This window comes from Hyla sarda, chromosome 5 (assembly GCF_029499605.1).
Source record: "Hyla sarda isolate aHylSar1 chromosome 5, aHylSar1.hap1, whole genome shotgun sequence".
In the NCBI taxonomy this organism is placed as follows: Eukaryota; Metazoa; Chordata; class Amphibia; order Anura; family Hylidae; genus Hyla; species Hyla sarda.
The window spans coordinates 258,608,129-258,624,899 of NC_079193.1; the positions used below are offsets into that span (position 1 = coordinate 258,608,129).

At 38.7% G+C, this 16,771-nt stretch overlaps 1 protein-coding gene across 7 annotated transcripts in view; it reads right to left on the reverse strand.

Moving 5' to 3' along the window:
* Nucleotides 1-623: 623 nt before the first annotated feature.
* The window catches only part of MTCL1 (microtubule crosslinking factor 1), a 190,955-nt gene continuing 174,807 nt past the window's right edge, over nt 624-16,771 (reverse strand). For 6 of the 7 annotated variants that reach the window (XM_056521591.1, XM_056521587.1, XM_056521590.1 and 3 more), the window contains 4 exons: nt 12,967-13,263; nt 11,501-11,529; nt 9,785-11,309; nt 624-1,667 (listed from right to left, as the gene is read on the reverse strand). In XM_056521591.1, the coding sequence (XP_056377566.1) occupies nt 1,500-1,667; nt 9,785-11,309; nt 11,501-11,529; nt 12,967-13,263 (2,019 nt within the window). In that variant the 3' untranslated portion in view covers nt 624-1,499. Of the gene's footprint in view, nt 1,668-8,618; nt 8,677-9,784; nt 11,310-11,500; nt 11,530-12,966; nt 13,264-16,771 lie in introns of all 7 variants that reach the window. The other variant, XM_056521588.1, reaches the window with a different exon arrangement.

Here is a 16,771-nt window from a genome sequence, read left to right on the forward strand (position 1 = left end):
CACTCCAGGGGCTGATTCCAATGGGGTGCGGCGTGGAAGATCACGGGGGTCCCCAGCGGCGGGACCCCCGCGATCAGGCATCTTATCCCATATCCTTTGGATAGGGGATAAGATGTCTTAGTGCCAGAGTACCCCTTTAAGGTGTGGGGGGGGGGGTACTGTTAGTTTTCCAGCGGCTCTGGAGTGGTTGTAAATTTAGGGGTGAGTACTTTTTTTTTTACATTTTGTACAATGGTCGAAGCCTGTGGAAACTCTGTTTAAATAACTAATAGGGACTTATTAAAGGGGTGTGTGGATAGGGGATAAGTGTGTGATTGTGTGGGGTTTGATCACTAGGTGCCCCTGTGAGCATCTCCATTCCATAGTGCAACTTGGGTGCCCATTCTGAAGGTTAGGTGTAAGGGGTTGTACAGCAGACAGACTCCCCTCCAACAGACACGTATCCCCTGTCCACACACAGGATATGTATTATTAGTTGAGGTATTTGGCCAAAGGCTGAATTGGAGAGCTCAAAAATATAGAACTATAAGCAGTAAATCTATAAGCGGACTGATTATATTATATAACTCGTTAGTGAATTCTTTGTACTGATGAGAAATAAAGGAAGACGCCAACATCCAAAGCTCTTTAAATGTTAAATAGTTTATTTTTCATCTCAACATGGCCTGGTACATACCTCTCAGTACATTCTATTTCATTTCATTATGCCTTAGATCTTCTACAGTATATGAAACGTCACAGAGATTTGTACGTACACGGCTGGTGGACAGTAATTTAAAAATTCATTTCCTGTGTCATCAGTGCAAGAAAAACTAACAATAAAATTACAGTACGTAAATTCACAACAATATTACAGTAAAACTCTGATTCATTCTTATGAAGGATGGTACAGTACAGGGTAGAAGTTATATACATGCACTAAAGTGCCTGTATCATCTATGCAGTGATACATCTTTGTTTGCATACAGTTTTTTTGCATTTTTTTTTCTCTCAATTCCTAAAATCCACTTCAGTTTAACAAACTGATTGGCTTTTTTTTTTTTCTTTCACTACAGCTTCAGGTAATATGAAGCATCATCATCTTCCTATGTTATAACACGAATGTATAAATAATAACAAGTGACTACAATAACGGATAGTAAAAAATGAAGGAACATATAAAAACAAAGTAGACAGTGCAAAAATAAAAATAAAAACAACTTAACAACCTAAAGGCAGCCAGCGCTGAGGAAAAAAAGAGAATTTTTCTTCCTACTTCATGAACTTGATATTGTAGAAAATAAGAACGATGGGAATTTCCTTATGGTCATCTTATACAGGCACATATATATGTTCCGTAATAGAAACACTACCACATGTATAACAGAGCAAACATTCAGCAATTGCATGTATCTGATGTCTTGTGGCACAAACTGAGCCGTGTGGACCTGGCTTAACACATACTGGGTTGTATGAGTGGTACTTCATGCAAGATGGCGTCAGTTTTCCTTTCCCTCTGCTCAGGTTTCCTGGTTTCCCAGCTCTTCGTGTAGATTGTTACTAGACGGAGCTCGGGAGGCAGTCGGGGAATGTGAAGCCCATCTGGAAGGCAGGCGCCGATTCGCTGGTCTCTCTGGTCTGGAGAAGCTAGATTCTAAGGACGGAGCTAACGCAGCACAAGGCAGTTCCTTTACAACAACAAAAGAAAAAGGTAGATATAATGATAACCATATATAATACAAAAGTCAGGAACTTCTAGGGTATTTAGTTTTCATATGAATTACAACCAAACTATATATATATTACAACCAAACTTATATATATATATATATATATATATATATATATATATGTGTGTGTATGTTATATATAATTTGTATTTGTTTTCATGGAGTACATGTGTGAAAACTTTGATGCTAAAATGTAGGGAAGAAGGGAGGAGTGCACAAAACATAGGCCTATAGTGCAAGATTAAAGGGGTTGTGTCATGAAGACAGCCACTGTCCATATGCCAAAGTATGTCCTATATATGATATATGGGAAAAAGAGGGGGTGGGGGTTCCTGGTTAAGGCCTTCACTATGGGCCAGAATGGAGAGCAGACCCTGACAATAACTGCTCATCAACAATAGATGGCAGACTACGATTAACTAAAGGCCAGGGGGGGCATTCAAAATCCCAAGGGACCTGCAGCCATATTAGAAACCATGAGGAGGAGAAGGGTGGTGGGAGAACACTGGGTGCTCCCTGCTTGCAACAATGGTGTAGAATCACTGCTTATCCTTGCTTTGGTGAACAAGCTGTCATTTTAACAACTGGGTTTTCCCTGCAGTATATTGTTTTTTTTTTTTGTTTTTTTTTAAAGAGACTGGACTACCCCTTTAAAATATTTAAATTAATGTATAGTAAAAAAAAAAAATGTGTTAAAACAGGGTTTTTAAACTGGGCTATTTCTTAATTTTTCATAATTACTGAAATCTTCCAGTTATACTGGCCCCTAGGACACTTTCTGTATTCTGTAACTCACTTGTTGGCTTTGTTGAATTAACTGGGACAGAGTCTTTAGAATCGGATCATTAAAACACATGGAATTTAGAGACAGCTCTGTTGTACTGCTGGAGGCCTAGATAAGGCAGAAACAACACAACATGCAGCTAAGGCTCTATATCTCCTATATAACCTGCTCTCTGGAGGAAGAGGCTGTACTCTATCAGTTCCTGGACACTGTAAAACTCTATGGCATATCTCTGTAAAGTGACTTAACAGACAATAGAAGAATAGTGTACAGTCCCAATATGGCCACCCCCAAGGAAGTTTTTTTTTTATTAACAATTAAAATAATAGCTCCAAGATTTAAAAATAAGAACAAACACATTTTCTATGGCCCAACATCAAATTAATAAACCTAAAATAAAAAATAAAACATTCCCTTTAGATGGACTGGAGGAAATAGTAGAATATGACTGCATGGATAACCCTTTTAATTATAGCCTACCAACCAGAAAAAATTTACTTATTGCTTACAGAAGATGTCAAATTCATGTGTTGTAAATTGTCACTGGTAATGAAGTAACAACACTTTTCACGGAATGAAACAATTGAAGGAAACACAAGTCACAATTTTAGTGGCATTCTTTAGCATCGAAAGAATGGTCATTCATCATAGACTGAAACACCAAAACAGGTAACTAGTACTGAATGAATAGAACCGACAAGGAAAATGATGCCTCAAGCTAATAGATTTTAAGATCAAACAATAGCTACACTAACATCTAATGTGGAATTGCAATATATATAATTTATCAGAATCAGAATTATTCCCTCTAAACTTGCAAATAATAGAGAAGATGTGGGGGCCTAGGTTCTTATATTATTCCTATGGAACATCAGACACACGACAGGGGACTAGACCCCATTAACTGTGTGCAGACATTTGATTTGAACATTTTATTTTCACCAAAACAGTTGCATAAAGCCTTCCATCCATCCCTGCCCCAGTTATAAAACCTTACTTCACTCACATCTTCTGCTTGTAACAAGAACAATTCAGATAGGTTCACATTGCTGTTAGGCTCCATTATGTGGAGCTTCATCTGCAAATCAGTTGGAACAACGGGAGTTTAGCTGAGAAAAAATGGTGCATGCAGTATTTTTTTTTCTCCGGTAAACTTTGGTAAACTATTGAATTCCCGGACCCCATTCAAGTTAACGGGATTTTTTGGGACCAGGTGGTGTCAGTTGCGCTCAGACCAGTTTTGGCCCATTCAATGCAAAAAAAAAAAAAAAAAAAAGAATTGAACAAACCCAGAACAGGACTGAGCACTTGAGCAATGTGAACCTAGCCTAATAAGAATATCTAAGGGAACTGTTTTAGGCAATTTCATAATAAATAAGTATGGCCTGAAATACACAACAGCTTGAAAAAGAATCTCCTAGAAATGACACATGTTAAACACCAAATATTTACAGGTGACCACAGACACAATGGAGATTACAAAAGACACAGAAAAAAGGAAGAGATAGATTGTTATGATGTTAGTATGGAAAAATGCAATATCAGACAGACGTCCACAAGTCAAGTGAATTGTTAGGCTGAACAATGTAAAAGGAAAAGTTGCAGAAAGTGAAGAGAGAAAGACAAGACGCAAAATGCTTGTGATGGTTAGAGACAGTTATCAGTCAAGGGAATGTTCAATGAGAGACTGGTTTAAAGTGTACCAACAGTGAAAAATAAAAAGTAAAGCTTCACATAGCTCTTAAATCCTGGCCTTTCCCTCACAACCATCACAGACTGCAGAGTGAGGCTCTGTCTGCTTAAAACAGTGCTGAGGCTGCTGTAATCACAGGACTTTACTTAGTAAGCTCTCTCTACAGATAAAGTACTTTTTAAAGGTTTTTCAAGGAAACGCCAATACTTAGTCCTATGCCTCCCAGTGGACAAACCCCTGCATATTTACTTCACCTGTTCCCCAGACATTGCAGCTGTAAGATCTTTCAGTCTCTGCTCCTGTGCTGTTCTTTCTTCTTCCAGTGATGCAAAAGCAGGGGAACAGGATGTTGCCGGAACAAACAAGAACAGCACAGATACAGTGAGCGCTGCAGGGGAGAAGGTGCGGTAAGTATGCTGGCTTTTGTTTCTTTTGTTCCTTAGGGGGCATAGGGCTAACTAAGAGGTTTTCCTGGAAAATCTCTTTAATGTGTTTGCCTAAGATATTCAAGTTATTCAAGCCATCATTTTATCTCAGTAGAGAATAAGTTAAGAGCTGTGATAACTTAGGTTTCCTCCACGTCTGACCTTTGCTGAATTGTATGAAGAGCACAGACTGAACATTTAACAGCTCTTTACCCACTGAGGTGCATATCCTAAGATCTTTTTAAGTGGATCACTGGTGGTACACTTTAAGTGAATGCATTATTGGTTATTTAAAAGTGAATGCCCACAACATTTACATCTATTCATCCTATTAATCTGTCTAAAGTAGAGGTCAAACTTGGTATCAACTTCGTATAAAATATAGCCAGGGTAGGGAGCCAATATGCACATATATGTTACTTCTGATGTCAGCCACAGTTCCATTCATTTATATTAGACATACAATGGTGGCAAAAGTTTTGCGACTGACATTCATTTTGTTTTTTCAAAGTTTTCTGCTTCAGTGTTATTAGATTTTTTAGTCAAATGTTTCTGTGGTATAAAATTAAAACTGTATACTGAGTGCAAAGACTCAATATTTACAGTTGATCACAATGTTCTCTACTCCGAGCCCTTTCTTAATGGATCAAGGATAAAGTATGGAATTTCTAACCCCTTAAAGGGGAACTATGGTGGAAACAAGTGGAAAACAGATGTTTTCAAATCAACTGGTGCCATAAAGATAAAAATATTTGTAAATTACTTCTATTTCAAAATCTTAAGCCTTCCAGTACTTATCAGCTGCTGAATGCTACAGAGAAAATTGTGCAGTTCTTTCCAGTCTGTCCGTGTCAGGAACTGTCCAGATTAGAAGCATATGCCCATAGCAAACCTCTCCTGCTCTGGACAGTTCCTGACACGGACAGCGGTGTCAGCAGAGAGCTCTGTGGTCAGACTGGAAAGAACTTAACAAATTTCTCTGTAGTATCTCTGTAGTATTGGAAGGGTTAAGATTTTTGAATAGAAGTAACTCACAAATCTGATTAACATTCTGGCAGCAGGTGATTTGAAAACATTTGCTTTCCACTGGAGTTCCCCTTTAAGTACACAACTGGTTTTGGTCTTGATGACGTAGCCAATTCTCATTTTTTGTGTTAGTTTTTTTTTCTCCTCACTTTTCAAGGGACATGACTCTTATTTATTTTATCCACAGACCCAAATGTCCAGTTTTTTTTTGTGTGACCAGTTTTAGTTTATGATGTCACCTTTCACTTTATTATAAAATATACGGTGAAACAAAAAAAAAAAATATCCTTGTTTTGATGGGACTTTTTGATCACTTTGTATTCCTTTTATTCTGATAGATGATGTGACCAAAAATCATACTTTTTGGCAAATATCCAGTGGCAGGAGAATAGGCCATTTTAACTCATTAGACCACCGCTGATCACCCAAAACACACCAGCAACAAACCTTAGCCTTTAGATGCTGTGATCAGCATTGATCGCAGCATCTAAAGGGTAATTGGCATACATCAACATGATTGCTGATGTCTGCCATTAGAGGCAGGTCCCTGGCTGCTATCAGCCACAGTCTATGAAGCGAGCACAACTTTGGTGCTAGCTTGTTACATGCTAGACATGCCATGACATACATGTACGTTTTTGGAAATTAAATACCAGGCTGCAGAAATGTAAATGTATGTCACATGTCCTCCAGGGGTTAAAGTCAGGTGAGTGCTGATATATATATATATATATATATATATATATATTTTTGTATTGACCCTTCTTTTACAAGGCTTCTGCTACTCGTCATGGCATGCTGGATGTCAGCTCCTGGGTCAGATCCTAAATGATAACAACCCATTCATGCCTATGCAGTGCTAGTTGTTTATTATATTTGTGTTTTTGTTTGTTCGGCCACTTTTTGAGGATTAACCACAGTTTCTCAGAGAGATTGAGATCTGAGGAATATCCTGGCCATGGACCCAAGATTTCAATGTTTTGTTTACTGAGCCACTCAGTTATCACTTTTGCCTTGTGACATGAAGCTTCATCATGCTGGAAAAGTACGGTATTGTTTATAACTATATAGCTCATAAATTGTAGGGAGAAGTTGTTCTTGGAGTTGTTCTTGTTTAGATATTAGCAAGCTTCTCTCCAGGAAAAACATGAAGGACAGAATGGCATTCTGCAGGAAGTACAGAAATTGGACTGCAGGGGACTTGGATAAAGTTATCTTCTCTGAAGAAGCTTCCTTCAGACTCTTTGGGATATCTGGAAGAATAATTGTTCGGAGAAGAGAATCCTGTGTCATACCAACAGACCACTCATGTTTGGGTTATTTTTTCATCCAAAGGAGTAGGCTCATGCCAAATTTTGCCTAAGAACACTGAAATAAATAAATTATGGCATTCTTGGCATTCTCCAAGAGCAACGTTTCCCAAAAATCCAGGAATAATAAATAAGTGACTCAGTGAACAAAACACTGAAAGCTTGGGGCTTGGGTCCATGGCCAGGAAACTCCTCGGATCTCAATCCCATTTATCCCAATCCAAAAAGCAGGTGGACAAACAAACTGAAATTGTGTTAACTCCAAGCTCTGATTGGACAATAATTAGTCAGGATTTGGCCCAGAAGATAATATCCAGCATGCCAGGGCGAGTTGCAGAAGTCACAGAAGAAACGGTAAACTTTATTTGTCATTGAAAGTTAATAAACTTGAAATGCTTATAAATGGACTTCATTACACCATAGAAACATCTGACTAAAATATCTAAAAACATTAATATCTATAAAAATATTCAAATTAAATTAAAGGCAAAACGATATACATTAGCCCCCCAAAAACTCTGTACATGGGTCCTTACGTTAAACATGCAGGGATGCATTTATAGGTACTCCTACTGTCATCTCTCTATTCATTATTATGTTTTTACTAATCAACTTAAACGTAAACGAAAAGTTAAACTAATAACTGATTACTGAAACCATGGAAATGAAGAAGACAAGTTAACAATTAGACACTGAACAAATATGCATGCAGCAAAATAATTCCACAAAGGCTCTTTTTGTTATTCAAATTACAAAGACAGCACTGAAGATTTGCTGCTCAGTATTATTATATCGTAACTACTAATATACTATAGTAGAATGTATTAAGGTTGCATACTATCAGAAAATTACATACTATGTGAATCTTGTTTTCATTTGTTTGGCCCAATTACTGGTTCCTTATGACCAACTTTTTGTACCACGGACTTTACCATTCAGCCCTTTAGGCACTGTATGGTTGTATTATGTGGACATAAATGGCAGTGTTGTTTGGGAAATATTTATCAGTGTTATGTGGGCAATTATATTTATAGGTATATTTTGAAAATATGAGAACTATAAACTTAATGAAAGGTGCCCCTAATGTACTTATTTATCAGGTAGCTGGGCTACTAGTTTTTTTTTATTGAAAAAAAAAACTAAAAAAACTAAAAGATAGGCACCAGCAGGAATTTTTTAAGTGCATTGGCTATCTGGTATTTATCAACAATTAATATTATAGTATAATGAACTTCAGAGTGGTAAAAGAAACATCTCACTGGTCTCTAAGAAACTGTAAAATCCCTAAATAAAGCTATAAATGGTCCCATAGTGAGCACATTTTGAATCATCTCTACTGCTGATGTTGTAAGGTTATCTTTAAGTTCAGTCTGCATCAGGCTACAAAATGATTTCCAGTCTCGCCTGGTTTTGTCCTTGCAAGACTCAAACGTTCTTCCAGGCTCTTCTGGGCTGGGTTTATTAATAACAGTTGCCAGTTATGTCTATATTTAAAGTACTGACTTATAAGTAATTGCTGTGAACACTTAGAAAGCCAAAAGGAGCTAGGGATCACTTAGATGGCTGCACCTATGTGTCCAAATCCAGTCATTGTTGGCTCTGCTTCAAATAAGTATTCAAAAGTTTAAGGGTAAGACATAAAGTGGAAACAAAAATTAAACAAAAACTTACAGCTGTGTAGCAGGCATAGTTAGAGTCCCCAGGGGGCAGTTAGTAAGACAGTTTGATTCTAGACAGGATAGACAGAAAGAAAGCAAAAAGATTGAAGAGTATGTTAAAGTGAATAGTCAGTATTAGATGCCTTTTCCAGCAGATGAACATTTCCACGTTGCTAAAGACTGTGCAAGAAAGAGTTACCAGCAAGAGAGATTTCAGCAGTATTGTTAGTACATTGCTAGAAATACTCTACAGACATAGACTGTGCTACAACCAAGATCAACAAAAAAGTCAACTTTGTATAACTAACGAAAACATCATAAAAATGCAAGAATCAGCTCTCATAGACAACATGTATTTTTAAGACTTAGGATCGGCAGCCCACAGCCATTGTTTCACGCCTACACTGAATTTGCACCAGAGGCCACACACTGCTATTGCTCTGGATAATAATATAATAGCGTTGTTCCTTGTACAGTATTTCAGAATATAGCCGAAGCCTTGGGTGTTTGTATTGTATTCATTTGTTATATCCCAACTGAAATCCTGGTAGCATGGTGAGAAGGAGCAAATTTAAATATTCAATGTCATAGATAAATCTGAAGTCATATCTTTTCTAATTTTGTGCTACAGATCGTCACTGCATTTCCTACCATCTCATACCAGCTCTTAGCAGTTTTCAGTTGATATATAGAACCTAAAGCTGTCCGTAGATGTAAAGTTATACTAATGATATGGCAAATGTGCCACCTGGTTCTTCAGGATAATGATAATATCTATGGCAAGTTTTGGCACTGTTATGACACTCCTGTTATCACAAAAAAGAATGATTTATTCAACATGCTAACAGAATTAAGTGAATTAATATTCATCTAGAAACAACAAATCCCAAGAATGCTTCAGATATCTTCTTTTGTCATCCATGCCTTAGAAGGACCCATTAATTTAACAATTGTCTGGAACTGGGTAACACTTTAAAAAAATATTTTTTTCCAGAAATGACAAGCCTTTATTCATAATAGGTAAGAACACGACATAGAAATGATACTTTTTTTTGTCTACTTAACTAACAATCTCACTTAAATACCAGTTTTCTTGGTGGACCATCACTTTATAACAACTGTTAGAATTCATGAATAACTGTTCTACAAACTACAATAAAGCACACTTAAAGATCTTACCTCAATAGATGCTTGCTCAATTTTTAACAGTTCTGCAGCAGTGTTGTTTCTGTAGCCACTGGTTGGACTATCTGGAGTCTGCTTTTGATCTTCTAGACTTTTCTTTCTAAGTATTCTGGCAGAATTTTCAATCAATGAGTAACCTGGAGGAGCACAGAGGTCTTGCCTGCTACAGCTGACATCAGAGCACTGATCTCTTTGGAGGTCTATAGTTATGCGAATAGGGCTTGGTGACCTCCCCCTTTCATCCATGCATACTTCAGACATGGTCCCAAACTCTGGTCTGGCTTCTGCTGACCTAGATCTGCTACTTGGCCTAGATGTTTTTTGCAAATGGTCACAAGTTACTGGGCTGTGGTCAATGATATTAAAAAGACTTGAAAGACCATCATTGATAGTTGTATGAACTGGACTCTCTCTTGTAGTTGTTGATCTAGCCCAAGCAGACTCATTAAATCCTTTCTGGGGTGTAACTGAAGTAACACGGTTAGCTGGCTGATCTGCTTTGGGTAGAGGTTTTTTCTGAAGTTTTGGGGAACCATATTTTGGGGAACAACAACTACGCTCAAACTTTGCTTGCACCTTTTCAATAGCTGGAGCAATTTGCCTGTTCCTCAAACTACGAGAAGGTGATGAAATAGGGGTAGAGCCTCCTTTTGGAGTCAGACACTTATGTGGACTGCTGGTAATGCTTCGTAAAGCTTCAGTTTGCAAACCAACGCTAATGGTTTGAGTGGTTTGTGTTCCTGTACTCTTCAAACCATTGGTCTGACAAGCAATGTCTCTGAACTGAGATTCTGATGAGTTTGTTCGGATAGCATTTCTAACAGAATTGGCAACTTCTTTCATGTCATCACTCATGTTTCTTGACAACTCTATACTGTGCAATGAAGACGCAAAACTGACAGAAGTGCAAACAGGTCGATCCATTGGGTGTAAACCACTATCTAATAAGTCTTTATGCTGATTGTTAAGCTCACATGGCCATCTCCCAAATACCTCAGTGGCACCATTTTCTGCTTCAGAAACACCATTTGCTTTAGTTGAAGAATAATGTAAATCTGGTTCTACGTCTGATATTTCTTCATTGCCATTAATGACAGATTTATCAAACCTACGAACCACAGGTGGACTGTGGAAGACCCTGACCCCCATTCTTTCCGCAACAGCATGGCTTCGAGGAGACTGCTTCAGGCAGGGTTCAGGACTGGTCACTGTGTTTGTTGTCATAGTAACACTAGTAGTAAGAAACCATGAAGGAGACTGGAATGTTTCAGAAGGTGACTTTAACTCCACTTTTCCATTCTCTGCTCTTTCCCCACCTAATCTCAAGATTTTATCACCTTGGCCCACAATACTATAGTCCCAATTCTTGTTAAACTCTTCAATGTACTTCAGATCATCAGGGGACAAGGGGGGAGTTAATTCATCCTTGTCGCCAGAAAGATCTAAATTTTTTTCGGGAAGGAAAGGAGAGCTCTCCATTAATCGATGAAATTCAGACATGGAGGAAACAGACATGACCCTATAAGACAAAGGGCATGTAGGCATTAAGAAATGTGGCTCCATCCTTTAGGAAAATTTTAATACATAGGACAGGAAAACATGCATGGCTACTGAAATGCATGCAGACCAAAAAAATAGACGCAAACTCCACTGCTAAATCCACAAAACTTGGGGGTACAGGTAATGTGCAGGATTAGTAGTAATACTTACCTTTGCAATCCTCCTTTTTGTATATCTTCCTGCAATAATAAGCAATATTGTTATAGGCTTGTTTGTGAAAAGCATATATGTCATATTACACATTTATTTCTACGATGCAGTGCCCATTGATATACGTTACCTTTTTGAAAGATGTAAAATTTAGCAAATGTCAAATTTAGAAATTATGTTTTATTATTCCATAAAAGTTCAACCTGACTTTTGGAGATGGGTATACATAGACATAGAACAATAGTTATGACAAGGCAGAGTAGGAAGGTGTGTAGGGCTGGCATGATGTACTGTACATTTTCTCCTTGCCTAGAATGTTTACCATTGTTGTTCTTCTTTTAACAGGTAGTACAAATATAATGTCTAGTGTTGGGGGATAAGTGACATTTTGTTACAGGTACATTTTCTATACAGGTGAGAAAAATAGGAATATCAGCTGATGCACAAATCATTTTTATGCCTAGGTGTCATGCACACCAAAAAAGGAACATGGGTTTGAAGCATTGCAGCAATAAAGTATGAGTATTGTTCTTCTAGTTTGAATTACTTGCTTATTCTTGTAATATCTTTGACAGTGAGTCTTTTGGAAAAAAACACCCAATTTCCCATCTACATGAGGTTGTGGTGCTTTTTGGTTTTCACATCTACTCTGGAAATCAACATTATGGCCCTCAATTACTATTACATTTCCATGTAAATTTAGTAGGAAAAAGTCAGGAGAAAGGCATTTTACTATATTTAATAACAGCACGTAACGCTCTGAAAATGCCATCACTTTTAGTTTCTCCCCCTAACCCCAAAAAGTAATCACGATTCGAGTGATTCATGGAATTGTTTACCCAGTGTTTGGCAATTCTTTTTAGGCTGTGATTTTTCACTTTCAATAGGGAGGTTAAAAACTTTCCAATGCGTCAAAGTTTATCAGACACCTGAAAATGCATTTATACAGATAAGGATAAATTGGATATAAAAAAATCACCATGAAAATGGAAAAAAAAATGGGGAATATTGGTAAATGACCCCCTATGTGTGTGGTTGAATTTAGAAATATGTATGTTGTTGGAAAAATGAATGAAGATGTGGAAATGTCAACGCTATGTCTCACAGCAGAATTCTGACATGTCAATCGTTTGCATGTATGTGAGCAGCAATATGGACCATAGTGATAAACAAACTCCCCCATAAGATATGCCAAAGTCCATTCTAGACAACAACATAACAGTTCTAACTGGTTTATTTTAACACACAAGACAGATTCTAACTATGAAAAGACTATAAAATGATCAAAATCTAAGGATCTATAAAAGTACAATAAATGGATAAAAGACATCAATGCAGAAGTGTAAACAAAGGATGGCTGCAAAGTTCAAGGCTCAAATAGGAATCATGGGTGATTGAAGAGGGTGGGGTAAATCCATCTACATTTTGTGGCCAAAAGTGGAGCAGCATAAAAAAAGACGCGTTACCTCAGTGGAGAATTTATCACGCTCCAGTTTGCGGGGCTGAGGCAAATCGGCCTCATCAGCAGAGTCCAGAGAAAGTGCATCAAGGAAGAGGTTCTCAGAGCCAGAGCATCGATCAGTTCCTTTTAACTTGGGAAGTAACTGCTCTTCAAATGGCATTTCATCAGAATCAGAAAATGACCTGGATGCATGAGACTGGGACCTGGGCAGTGGGGCCTTGGATAAATACTCAGGGACAGCACCATCACTTTGGTCAGCTTGGAAATGGTCTGGTTGTCGAGGGCTTGATTCTTTTTGGAGCTAGAAAATAAATATATTAAAATGACTCAATAGAGATTTATTTCAATGCTAAAATCTTAAAATATTGCTTTTACAGAAGAACATATAATAACTCAATTATCATAGTTACTATATATATATATATATATATATATATATATATAAGATTTCCATTGCCTTAGTGGCACAGTATTTGAGTGGCGTAAAGCCTCATTATACACTGATAAGAAATTGAAACAAATATCGAAACACATACATTTTGGGAGGAATTTACTAAGACCAGCATTTCATATGCCAATGTAGAATCACACAGGATTTATCAAGAGATGCCCATTGACATCAGCTGGGAGATGGCGGTAATTCCACTACAATTTATTGCTGCTAATAAATTTGTCTCCTCTGTGTGAAGCCACACCCCCACCGTGCCAAGCCCCACCCATTTAGTGAGTGTGGTGCAGTTTGAAATTTCTGCTACTTGTAGACAATCTGCCCCTGGTCTAAACCTTAATTAATATCTCCATCTGATTGTGAAATCTGACCTAACATCACAGAAGACCTGACATTCTATTATTATAATAACCCTTAAAGGGGTACTCCAATGGCCAGCCTTCCGGCTGAGTTCGGAACATTTAGTTCCGAATGCAGTGCGTGCACTGTGGGGGTTGGCCACGCCCCCTCTTGACGTCAGGCCACGCCGACCAATGCGAGTCTATGGGAGGGGCGTAACGACCACCACGCCCCTTCCATAGACTTACATTGAGGGGGCCTGACGTCACAAGGGGGCTTTGCCGACCCCTGAAGCGCACGCACAGCGTTCGGGACATTAGTTCCGAACGCAGCTGGAAGGCTGGCCAGTGGAGTACCCCTTTAAAGGGAACCTGTGACAATGCAGTCCAATATGCAGGCATCAGGCCTCATTAACTAAGGCTTTTCCGAGTAGATTTTGTAGAGTTTCTTGAGTAGCATGTGTCGTGTGCCAGAATTTCCGACAAAAAAATCTAAATGAAAAGAGGCGTGTCTCCAAAAAAAACTACATTTTCGACAGAAAACCTGACAGCTCAGAGCAGGTGTAAAAAAAGCAAAACTTAGGGAAAATAACCAAATACATGATACAATAGTAAATACCATGGAAAAATACCAGTCATAAACAAAAACCCACAAAGAAAACTACACACCACTCCTAGTAAATGAGGGCCATCATATTATAAAGCAGATGGAGATGGGAGAATTTATGTAAAATCTTATGGCAAAATTTTCAGGTTAACGTGCCATTTTTTCAGGTACATATCTGCTCATTCTGGGTTAAATAGGCAAGTGAGCAGTCCTACTCTGAGAAGGACTGCATATTCAACAATAAGGGGGTACTCCAAAGGATAGGGGATAAGATGTTAGATCACAGGAGTCCCTGAGCTGGGGACCCCTGCGATCTCTGACCCGGCAGTGGCGGCGTCCGGAACATGGAAGCTTGCAGGGCCTGTGTTCATGGCGTCACGCCACGCTGCCTCAATTCATGTCTATAGGAGGGGGCTTGATGGCTAGTACATAGCCGTCATGCCTCATCGGGCACAGAGCGGAGTTCGCTTTGTGCACCGAATGTTAGGACCCCGGCTATCTAACATCTTATCCCCTATCCTTTGGATAGGGGATAAGATGTTTTCAGCAGAGTACCCCTTTAAGGGTTCTCTTTTACTAAGACAACCTATTTTATTGGCAGATCCACTCATTTACAGAAAAAAAACAAAAAACTTTAAGTATTAAGTAAGTCTTTCTTCTCCAGACATAGCATCATGAATACAAAAGATCAGAAATTATTTTCCTTCAAGTGAGATTGAAGGAAAGTCTTACAGACTGTAGAACGTACACTAGTATTTTACTTTGCCAAATCTTTCAGAGTCAGGCATTATTGTAGACTGAAGAACTGAATTTGTAGCCTGACTACTCAAAACATGTGATGTCTATAGGTTATATACTTGTAGGTACTGAACCTATGCCATGCACCGCATATAATCTTTCTTCTGCAGATACCAGATACCGCCACATTATGTTTTGCAGAACACATAAAAAACATAAAAATAAACTACCATTTATAGAAATACTTTGGGAAACTAATATTTGTATGATATACTGTATATATTGTTTGTTCCCATTGTTTTAACTACAAGCCTGAGTGCTATTCTAGCTGATGTTTGGCAAAATGTAAAAAGCAATACCTGCAATTTGAATATCCCTAAGGGAAGCCTTAGACCATAACTAAAGTAAGGGAGTCTTATTAATGGAGCGTCTGCTACGTATTTAGCAATGGTAAGTGTACTAGGTCAGAGACCGGATTTCCCTCAGCTCTATGCCCATAAAACCCTCCACCAGACGATATTTGCTTCCCTATAAGCTGCTTTTAAGAAACCCATGAGAGCATGATGCCAAGATTGGTTACGGAAGGTCATTAATCCTTGAATGGCATAAAAGTTTCCTACTCACGTAAGACTCAGCGACCTATATTCAAGAGAAGCACAAGGTTATGCCTCACTATTCTTAAAGGGAAATCCCTTTATAAGTAATAACAGTACGCAAGAACAGTTTCTAATATAATGCTTTCAAATACATAAAAATGTGAAGATATATCATGACTTATGATAAAATCAACTCTTTTGTGTGTATTAAAATAAGGAAACAAATCCATTTGGAGCTATATTATAACTAATGGCTTAGGAGACACTTTAATGGCGCTGTAGAAACATTATGCAATTTTATTTAATTCTCCAAACCTCCAGTATCCATTAAAAGCAAATCTGATCAAAATGATTTGTGTTTTGTACAAAATTAAAACGGTAAAGTGAATTATGGCACAAAAATTGCATCATTAGTTTTCTCTGTAGAAGCAACTACTGTACAAATGAACTGTCAGACAAATAGATGCACATACAAAACCTTTACGGGCCTGCAAACTAATAGCTGACTGGCAATATTATCTTATGGTGGAAGCTGGGGGCACTGATCAAGCGTATTTCAAAAACCAAAAAGCTGGTACAAGGTTTCACAGTTAGGTGTAAAGGGGTATTTCGGCTCCATACTTCTTACCACCTCCATTCATGTCTATGGGAGGGGGCGTGACAGCTGTCATGGCCCCTCCCATGGACATGAATGGAAGGGGCGTGGCATCATGAAGGGGCGTGGCTGGGGTGTTACATTTCGGAGGCAGCACCAGGCACAGAATGCCGGTGTGAGGTGGTTTTTTGCGCCCCCGTAGATCCATGCGTCCGCTCCTCCCCCAGCTCTCCGAACATTTCCGAAGCTAGAACTGGGGGAGGGCAGATCAAGGGGAGAGAGAAGGTCCACGCCCCCTCCCTCATCTCCCCTCCCTGAGCCCTCCCTCATCTCCCCTCCCTGAGCTCGGCTGGACGCAGATCTCTACGGCACGCCCCCTCCCTGAGGACATAGATCGCCACGGCAGGTCCCTCCCTCATCTCCCCGAGCTGAGGACGTAGAGCAGTGCTCCCAATGAGCTCTATGTGTAAAGGGGGACATACTGTAC